General features: G+C 37.8%; 1 protein-coding gene across 1 annotated transcript; it reads left to right on the forward strand.

Annotated features, from left to right (window-relative positions):
* The first annotated feature begins 4,556 nt into the window (after window positions 1–4,556).
* LOC139367491 (homeobox protein Dlx4b-like) lies at window positions 4,557–9,961 on the forward strand. The gene is made up of 3 exons (XM_071105719.1): window positions 4,557–5,054; window positions 6,313–6,506; window positions 9,242–9,961. The coding sequence occupies exons 1-3, from the start codon at window positions 4,745–4,747 to the stop codon at window positions 9,488–9,490; spliced, it is 753 nt and encodes a 250-aa protein (XP_070961820.1). The 5' UTR covers window positions 4,557–4,744; the 3' UTR covers window positions 9,491–9,961.
* The last annotated feature ends 325 nt before the right edge of the window (window positions 9,962–10,286 follow it).

The raw sequence follows: 10,286 nt of genomic DNA on the forward strand, positions 1-10,286 counted from the left end.
TGTCCACTTGTAACTCACACACCAAAAATCACGATATGCTGTTTTACATGTGTCATTTGTGCTGGTCTAATTCCTGTCATGGAAAAGCAGAAGAATCTGTGCTCTCTTAGATAGTCGGCTAATAATAGTTAATATGATGCTCTTCGATATCCCAGGTTTGTGGCATTGACGAAGAAATTGTTTCATCTTTACTTCAAGTCAGATGTTTATATGTTAATATATATTAGATTTGATAATAAAAGAGAGCCGCACACTCTAGGAGCTCAGATGCAAAAATGTAATTACCAACGTTTCGCCAGCCAAGTTGTCTTCATCAGGGTATATCATCTTCATCAGGGTATTAGATTTAAAATATTTATTTAAAACAATGCAATTGTTGGAGTTCATGTGTTTGATGTGATTGATGGATGACTAGGTTCATTCTTGTCAAATAAATATTCTTATTAATTTATGAATAAGGAGACATTCTTCAATGAGTTCATCTCTGGCTTTGAATCTGCAGCAGAACAAGTTGCTGATTAAATAGGTTTAATACAGCAATGCATTCTGACACCATGAATTGAAATAGATTTCACCTCTTTCCTATAGTTGGCAGAAATGGTATAGGATTAAATATTAGACCTCCACTGGCTGAAGGAGAAGAGAATCTGATAAAATAAGGGCATGTTGCTAATATCATCTATGTAGGTAGCTAGTTAGCTAGCTAGCTTCTTTGCAGAAAACTAGACTATTCATTGTAAATATCTGACTGATACAGGTATTCTGTACAATACACAAAACCAAATAGATAAATAAGCCAACAAATATGAGTTAAATTAAATATGTAACAGTACATTAAAATGTTTAAAATATGTTTCGTTTTGGATCAAGGCAAATAGTAGCTAGCTAGCTGACAGCAAATGTGTCATGTGGGAGCTTGCAAGGATTTGTAGTCTTGCATGATGTCTACTTTGATGCTAATTAGCATTTTCGAGGTTGAGAGTAAATAGAGCTGACTATATTGATAAAGTTCACCTTGCCCGGGAAAGCCTACACAAAACACAGACCTTGTTTGAAGTGGTTCTAAAATTACCTATAGGAAAAATGAATGGTGACAAAACGATTGGAACCATTTCCATGTTTGACTGCTAGATTGTATGAGCATTATGACAACAACACTGTGGTACTCTATTAGTCTATGTCATGTTTGGTAATATGTTAGATATGTTGTGTATGTTTGTTATAGCAATGTTGAGATCACACAAAAACGTTTACAGACAGACATCATTATTTTATGCCTTAATATAGTATTGGGGCCAAGCAAAGAAAAAAGACAACAAATCATGTATGTCTACTTAGATCATTATTTTATTTTTTAATTGCGTGACAATAGGCTACTTAAAGAATCTGGACATTTTGAGAATAAAGTAGAAAGGTTATATAGAGAAAGTCAGAATTTCCCAAATAAAGTCAAAATTGTGAGAATAAAGTCGGTTATATTTCAAGATTCAAGTAGGAAACGTTGGTTGATTGCTTGCATCCCTGGCTGCATTATATGACCTGGCTCTAGTAAGAAGGACATCTTTGCTCTTTAAACACAAAATAACCATATTATTATAAGTATTAGGATGAAGATGTTATGCTGCAGATTGGGTCTTTTCAGGAGGGACCACACAGACTTGGATGACGTTTTGGCGTTTGTGCAAAGTGAAATCAACACTAAAGTACGAAATACATATTAGGAACTTAATCATTCCTACTCTTCAGACCTCACCCCTCCCCTAGTCAAGTATCAGACCTGCGCTAGTCAAGTATCACTACTCCTTTTCAACCATCACCCATCCCTTAGTCAAGTACAACATTGTAATGGGGTTAGCCCAGATCCAGGAAGTGAAGTGGTTGTGTTTACATGTGGCGAGTTTACATGTGGCGAGTTGAGTGCCAATGACATCCATATTAACTAACAACAGTGTCATTGAAATGAATGTAATCATAGCTATTTATGACGATGACCATTCATAATTGCCAGCTATATTTTCCCAGTCTTGTACCTCCACGTGTTGTTGTTATTGTTGTTGTCGGCTCTTAGCATGCATTTCGGCCAATGGAGAAGCTCATTATTGTGAATAAATTAGTGCAAGGGTGGGCGGTGAGAAGGATAACTGACGCTTGATGAGAGCAGGCATGATAACTGACCAATGCAGAAGTGAGGAGGGTTGAAGAGGAGGGGTGCTAACTGACCAATGTAGGGGTGAGGAGGTTTGAAGAGGAGTGGTGACGCTTGACTAGTGCAGGATAATGCTTGAGGGTGTGAGGTCTGAAGGGAAGGAATGACCGAATCCTAACATGTATCCCGTACATATATGCACTGTGCTCCGTACTGATTTCAGCTGTCGCATGGCATTATGGATGAGAAAAATATCCTGCTGTACGCTACTAAAAATCTAAAAAGTTTTTGACTTTATTCTCGAAATATTATTTCTACTTCATTTATTCTGGAAATATTGCGACTTTCTACTGGAAATGTAGTAACTTTCGAAATTTAATTTAGACTTTATTTTCAGAAATGAATAAAGGAGACACCCTTTATTTTGGAAGTATTTTGAGTTTTTGAAATACTACAGTGCAAAACCCCTCAAAAAAGTCGAAGTACCACACAGCACGTTTTTTTCCCTTCTCTTCACCTGGCACTTAAAGGCTACTCTTCCATACTAATAACTTATGAAAGTAATTCCATAATAATGTCAACATTATACAAAATAACCTATATGCTTCTTTCCAATGGGTTTCAGTGTTGGCTCAGTATAGGATAGGATAATATTGGCACTTGATAAAAGGGTGCAAAACGTATCCTTAATGACACTCTCATTAACAGCGTTAACAACGGTTAGCAGTGGTTAGCAGCGAGTGGGCCTTTACCTTGTAGGCAACATAGGCCTACTGAGCCAAACGGTTTTTATAATGGTTAATATCTAGGCCTAATGATGAAATTTGTGCATGCATCACGGTGCTGTCAAGTTGCGAGCTTTGCTGTGAGAGATGACAGAGGGACGTTCTGGGATATTTTATTCTTCCGCCACCATGATGCTATCATGCTGACAACATTATGAATAGGAGGACAAAACATAGCCTATAGGTAAATCTAGCCTATGGATAGTAGGTAACTAGGCGATTTTCAATGTCACCTTGATGTGCATGAAAGGCTTTGCTAATACATAAGTTGGTTTTCAAACTTTAACTGGCGCCACGGTGAGAATTCCAGCGGACTGACATATTCAAAGAGCTGTCAAACTGCTGAGATGGGATTAAGAAGATGGTTTGCCTAGGGGGCAGGTAAATTCACCAGGATCAGATATTTATATCGTTCATTCGATTGAGTTTGAATTGGTCGTTCTTATTGGAATTATATCCTTTAAAAAAAAACAGGTATTGGCCTCTTAGGATAACATTTCCATGACTGAATATTATAGTTATAACGTTTATTATTAGGGGTTATTTATAGCCAACTGTTGGTTATAATTTCGTAAAATACAGGATAACGAACCATACCGTGAAATATGGTTGATAACGCATGTGCCATTTTATATTATTAAGATCAACAATGCACCTGCCATGTTTTCATTAACATGTTATAACTGTCTATACTTTTTTTTAAATAGCCCATGGTTTAGGTTTATAATTTGACTGCCAGAAAGTTTTTTAAATGTAATGTCTATAGCCTACATGGAAAATGCCAATTCCCATTGCAGGCCTGTAATGTCAAAATAAAATAAACAAATAGCCTATATCTGCATCTACTCGAATGAGAGTAAAATATAAATATCCCTAGGCCTATACTACTCGTTGTTTTTTGGTGTTTTTGGTGTTTTTGGTGTTGCAGTTTGCGGGCTTTACGCCTATTGGCAACAAGTGACCCCTCAAACCCAAAATCCCTGCTTGTCTCAGGGCCCGCATGCACCAACTTCATTAGGTGTCCATTTTCAATTATACTTCTAAAACTTTGTGCTGTTTATGCATGGAAAAGTTTTGGAAGCCTAATCTAAACCAATCGTATACCAAATAATGGCTAATTACACATAATTGTACATAGGAGGTCACCTAATTGATTTGCAAAACATATATTATTGCAAACCATTTTTCATTAAAACTATGCGATTAATGAATAGCATTTCCACTTTGAGTTTACATGGAACGGACCTTTTACGGTAAAAAAAAAATGGTTCTAAATGCCATTAGGCTATATTTAAATTATTCATTAAATATAATTCTGAACTTTCTGTTTAAAATAAGTTGTTTATTATGTTATGTAAATCAAGCCACGCACAGTGCATAAAATATTGTTTATCAAATCGTTTAAGTGACATTACATCCGTAGCTGAAGGAGTGCATTCAAAAACATATGTTAATGAACTTAATGAGTTTTTCCCGCATGCTCGAGTGACATCGTAGGTGCTCCAGACCAATCAGAGCGCGCGCTGGTGGAAGGTAGTGAGTTTGAGGCACACCGGGTCTACATGCAGGAGGTGTCTGGAGAATATTGTGAGGTGTAACCTACAAATGATGTGAAGAAGGATTGCCTTTTATTTCGTTTTTATTTCCTTTCACAGAGCCCTGGATATACATTTTCTTCGTTTGGAATACATTTTTTAATACAGTCAATGTTATTGACTTGATGTTGGATCCAGTTAAACTTTTCTTCGTTATCCGACATTGCTCAATGCATTCCTCTTTAGACCGACGGTTTTATGGACTTCTGTATTAGCTAATGATGTCTATGGGTTTCATGCCTGATCGTTTGAATGCTTCAGACCCCTCCAAATCTGCATTTTTAGAGTTTGGGTACGAGCACCCTGCGCACCAGCAGCATTCCCAAGGAATCTCTCACATCTACCCCGTTAATGGCTTACATTCTGCCGGACATTCTCAACACAGTCCCTTCTCTCCCAGCGCGTCCTCCTATGGCCGCTCCCTGGGCTACGCCTACCCCAGCGCGGTGAACACTCATCCCCCAAGTGCCTACATGCCCTACCAGCACAACAATCACAGTTTGGCGCACTCCAGATTAGAGGAGACAGGTACGTGTAACATCAATATCTGCTTGTTCGTCATAGGCCTATAACATGTTTTGTCTACAACGCCAGTGTGCAAATGCTGCGCGTGCAATTTTCCGGTTAACGGTAAAAGGAGTATGGATTGTATGGAACTGTTCTTTAAAATGTATTGAAATTGTAGGCTGCATATTTTCAGACAATTCTTTGTAGGCTATGGTAGGCCTATAGCCTATAGCCTACCCCAGATGTAGGTCCTACGTACATTATAAAGCTGTGAGTCTGTACATATTTGAAGTTTACAAAAATGGCAGACTGTCCTAATCAAAGTTGGGTTAAAAGGCAATACATTTAAAAAGCTATTTACAGTCAATGTTACGGTAATCAAAATGTTTTAGAAATTTAAATGCATTTCAGGCATTTGGGGTTGTCTTTAGGCCTACTACTAATGTTCCATAGTGAACACAGATGGTGTCATTAATTTTATTGACCATAATTTTCTGCGGGTTAGCCCGATTATGCATGAGTAGCCTAGCTCAGAAACAGACGTTCGTTTTTACTTACATTATTAGTCCAGATTAACAAAACAATTCCCGAAAAAAATAACCCTTTCATCTATGCCCAACACTATGGGGTTGTTCTTTATTTAACACTTTAAAACAATTTATTCTATGTCAGTGGCCTTTGAAGTTTATATTTGTATTGACTGTATATTGTTAAACGCTGGCGTTTTCATTAAATAGCCAATCTGACATTTGGGAATGCAGCCAGAATTCCAGGCCGTGAATGTCTATGTTGATAGAAATTGTGTGCAGCGAATAGGCTTAGAACAAAATATAACAATATATTACATTCAATCTATTCTGAAACCACATAGGCTTCCTGAAGTGCAGGTGGGCCTTTATATATTACCCAGAGATAGGCCTTATCATGAAGTTGTTTGTAAGGCTATAGGCAATGGGTTTGGCCTACATTTGAAATTGACCATTTCAGACTAGACTAGCCTATATAAACAAACATCTGAGTCCCAGGGATATAAATATATGTCTTCCTCATTATTTGTTTGAAATATAGCCTATATCTAATTTTATGATTATACGAGTTGGCTTTCTGTCGCAGTCGAAAGGAAGTTCAAGCGTGCGATAACAACTCTCCTGTAAATCGTTTCTTCTGCGCTGATGTAAAGTGGAAAGTTGTAAATCAAAGTGAGTAGGCTACGTCAGACTAGGTCCTACTAGGCTACTCTTCAGTGCAGCTAGACTGAAATTCTCTTTTCTATCCACAGACCATGAGAAGTCTACAGTGATTGAGAACGGGGAAATTCGCCTGAATGGTAAAGGAAAGAAAATACGCAAACCTCGGACCATCTACTCCAGTCTGCAGCTACAGGCGCTCCACCAGAGGTTTCAGCAGACACAATACCTGGCCTTACCCGAGCGCGCGGATTTGGCGGCAAAATTAGGGCTGACCCAAACACAGGTGGGCTAAATTAAACGCCGTAGTCAACATCAAGAGTAGGACATTTGCTTTTAAAACTATATCTTATTTCAGTAGGCTAATTACCAAATTAGAATAAATTTGTTTTGCAGTGTTTTATTTCCAGGCCATCCTTACCTTCAGGCCTTGTGTTTTTATTTATTTTTTATTTAACCTTTATTTAATATGGAAAGTCAGTTAAGAACAAATTCTTATTTACAATAACAGCCTGCCAAAAGACCTCCTGCGGGGACGGGGGCTGGGATAAAAAACAAACAAAAAAAAACATAAATATAGGACAAAACACACATCACGACAAGAGAGACAACACAATAGTACATAAAGAGATAGCATGGTAGCAACACAACATGGTAGCAGCACAAAACATGGTACAAACATTATTGGGCACAGACAACAGCACAATGGGCAAGAAGGTAGAGACAACAATACATCACGCAAAGCAGCCACAACTGTCAGTAAGAGTGTCCATGATTGAGTCTTTGAATGAAGAGATTGAGATAAAACTGTCCCGTTTGAGTGTTTGTTGCAGCTCGTTCCAGTCGCTAGCTGCAACGAACTGAAAAGAGGAGCGACCCAGGGATATGTGTGCTTTGGGGACCTTTAACAGAATGTGACTGGCAGAACGGGTGTTGTATGTTGAGGATGAGAACTGCAGTAGATATCTCAGATAGGGGGGAGTGAGGCCTAAGAGGGTTTTATAAATAAGCATCAACCAGTGAGTCTTGCGACGGGTATACAGAGATGACAAGTTTACAGAAGAGTATAGAGTGCAGTGATGTGTCCTATAAGGTGCATTGGTGACAAATCTGGTGGCCGAATGGCAAATCTATAAATTATGGCTTCAGCCTAATCTACATTTTATTAAGTAGGCCTAACAAACCAAATGTTTTTTAACAATTAAAGTGCAGTGCCGACAAGCTATAGGTACCAAACACCTTACAAATTGTTTTTAAATAAAACATGTATTTGTTTAACTTTTTCCTTATTAATTTCAATCTTGGAATATCCATTGTTCAAATTTGCTTCAAATAAAATCAAAGATCTAAAACCCTCACATACTTTAACTATGCTGCGAGGCTAGACTATACGTACATTTGTGCACATATTCAAGTAATATCCTTGTTGACAGAAGTGACAGAGAATTAAATAGTATGCAAAGCTGTCTAAAATCATTATGACAAAATGATTCAGAAATGTTGACATTAAACCTTACAGACAGGTTAACTTTTGAAAATTTAACACTAATACTTCCACAAGTTCATGCTTGTGGTTGATTGAAGAAAAACACAAAACAACCTTTCCCCTTGGTTGAATGGGGATGGGGGTTTAGATGGATCACGGATCTGTGAGTATTATTGCGGCTTTCTCCACTGCAAGACCAAATTAAACGGCTAATTGGAGAGCTTTGCTACGTCAATCTCTTAATGCAGCTTTATTCTCTACACATATTCCTAGTCTTATATTTCCATTGTGGCTAAAACATTCCATGAGAGCTGTCTGTGGCTTTTAGCAAACATAAGTCAAATTGCAATATTGCGTCTACAAATTGATCTCATAGAGTAACAGCACGACAGAAATACATTTTGCCACTCTAAAGTATAGGTCTGTGTGTTGCCTTTCTAAACAACAGTGTCTCGCAATGTTTTCCTACAATTACCACCAATATTTTATTTAAACTAATGTTAAAACACACTTACATACATTTCCGCAGAAATGCATATACAGTAGTACAATGAGGGCAGTGGGCACATACACACACGGACATTTGTTGGCATTATTCATTTATGTCAGGTGAAATTATGACATCTAAGGAGGAAGTCATGGCAACCATTTCCCTTGGATCGGTAAACATAATGGAAGGCACATAAAACAGGTGGTGAGCATAATGTTTTCCGTCCAACATCTCACCATGCACATCTGTCTCTTATGGAATCAATCTTCAAGCCTTAAAACATTGTTTTGCTCAATATATTTTATAGGCCAATCTTCTCTTCCAGATCTAAATCAATAGCGTTTATATGTAAAAAAAAAAAAAAAAGAAGAAAAAAGATAGGCAATCCCAGGTTGGCTGAATTAAGCTGTCATTCAAAATCTCTGAAACACACCATCCTATCTGGGTCTGATTTGGATTTGTGTCCTGTTGCCATGTTTGCGAATGGTTTGACCACCTCGGGCTCTGTGGCTTTTTATTAATATTTTATACCGTCGTAAAATCGATCAAAATTGCATGTTGTTCTGACTCAGCACAATAAATAGAAATGCAACTGACGTCCCTCCTTTTTACAGTGCTGTATTAAAGCTCTTCAGTGGCTTTTTCAATTTACTATATTTTTAGCATGGGATTGTTGTTGTCAGACTCATCCACCATTGGCCTCATAAAATGTTGAACAATGAGGGTGCTGGCATTTAATGAACTAGTGAAGTGTCGCTCATCCAATTAGCTGAATTGCAAAATGTGTTCAAATTATAAGACGTTTCAAGAACGAATGCCATCTTGAAACCGGGCCATTTTCCTTTCAAGTTATCATGGCCCAAATGTCAATGTAATTTCGAAGTGATAAAATGTGAATATAAATATAACAAGTGCCCTTCAAATGAAAATACTTTCTATTGTGAAGAGAATTGTTTAATGATTGCGGTGGTGGTGGCAGTGAAGTGTGATAGCGTAGGATGTAAAGTGCGGCTTCGCCCTCATATTTTATTTTTTCTCATTTTAGGTGAAAATATGGTTTCAAAACAAGCGCTCGAAATATAAGAAAATAATGAAGCATGGCAGCGGACCGGAGGGTGAACATCTCCACAGTACGTCATCTATCTCTCCCTGTTCACCCGGCATGCCCCAACTTTGGGAGGTGTCAATGGCAAACAAAGGGACCCCTATGCACCCCAACAATTACATGAACAATTTTGGTCACTGGTACCCAAACCATCACCAGGATCCTATGTGCAGACCTCAAATGTTATGAGCGAACCATCTTAACACATTGCTCGGTGCTGTAAAACACCACACACACAGCCATTTAGAACATTTTAAAGGCCTAAAGGCCTATAGGCTGCCTATACCCAAACGCAAACGTGTTTCGTCTATCAAGTTTGAATTGTGTGTTAAATGGAAATTGTATTTTTTTTTATTTTATTGCAGTGTATGTTTTTGGATAGAGATTTGTTATGTAGGCCTATGGTTATTTCGGATGTGTCCACTTTACGCACTGTTCTTTAGATTGGAACGGCTTTGGTGAGAATTGTGCTGGCAGGTGGAAACATGCGTATGATTTGATTCCAGCAGGGTACATGCACCTGAATATGTGTGTCGACTGGTTATGACCGTTTTATTGATGTGATTAACAGGAGTGCCCCAGTCCACGTTTGGATTGCTAGTCTCAGAAATTCTGAACTCATTATGCATAATAAATGTCAGATTTGTTTGATAAAAACTGTATTGATTCACCGCGTCAATTTTTCTGAAGGTGTCAATAGTTTTTGATCATTTTAAAGTGCTTTGTGTGACATATATAGCCTTTTTGCAATACACCTCAAATGAAATTATGTATGGTGAAAATCTTATAATGCAAACCTATGAAAATATGTAATTTAGTCAAATGCACGAGTATAATCACTACGATATTACAGTTATTATAAAACCGCAGGCCAAGGTGGAGTAATAGCAAACTAAATAGCATACTAATACTAAATAGTTTACTTCTGCCGTGACATTGTCTTGGCAACGCCGTGACCAGGAGTTGAACTGAGGTTGCTGTGGTC

Source organism: Oncorhynchus clarkii, chromosome 16, assembly GCF_045791955.1.
Source record: "Oncorhynchus clarkii lewisi isolate Uvic-CL-2024 chromosome 16, UVic_Ocla_1.0, whole genome shotgun sequence".
Lineage (NCBI taxonomy): Eukaryota > Metazoa > Chordata > Actinopteri > Salmoniformes > Salmonidae > Oncorhynchus > Oncorhynchus clarkii.

Coding starts and splice junctions, on each gene's coding strand:
- LOC139367491 (XM_071105719.1), top strand. CDS start 4,745: ATGATGTCTATGGGTTTCATGCCTGATCGTTTGAATGCTTCAGACCCC. Junction 5,055..6,312: donor CTCCAGATTAGAGGAGACAG/GTACGTGTAACA, acceptor TTCTATCCACAG/ACCATGAGAAGTCTACAGTG. Junction 6,507..9,241: donor TAGGGCTGACCCAAACACAG/GTGGGCTAAATT, acceptor TTCTCATTTTAG/GTGAAAATATGGTTTCAAAA.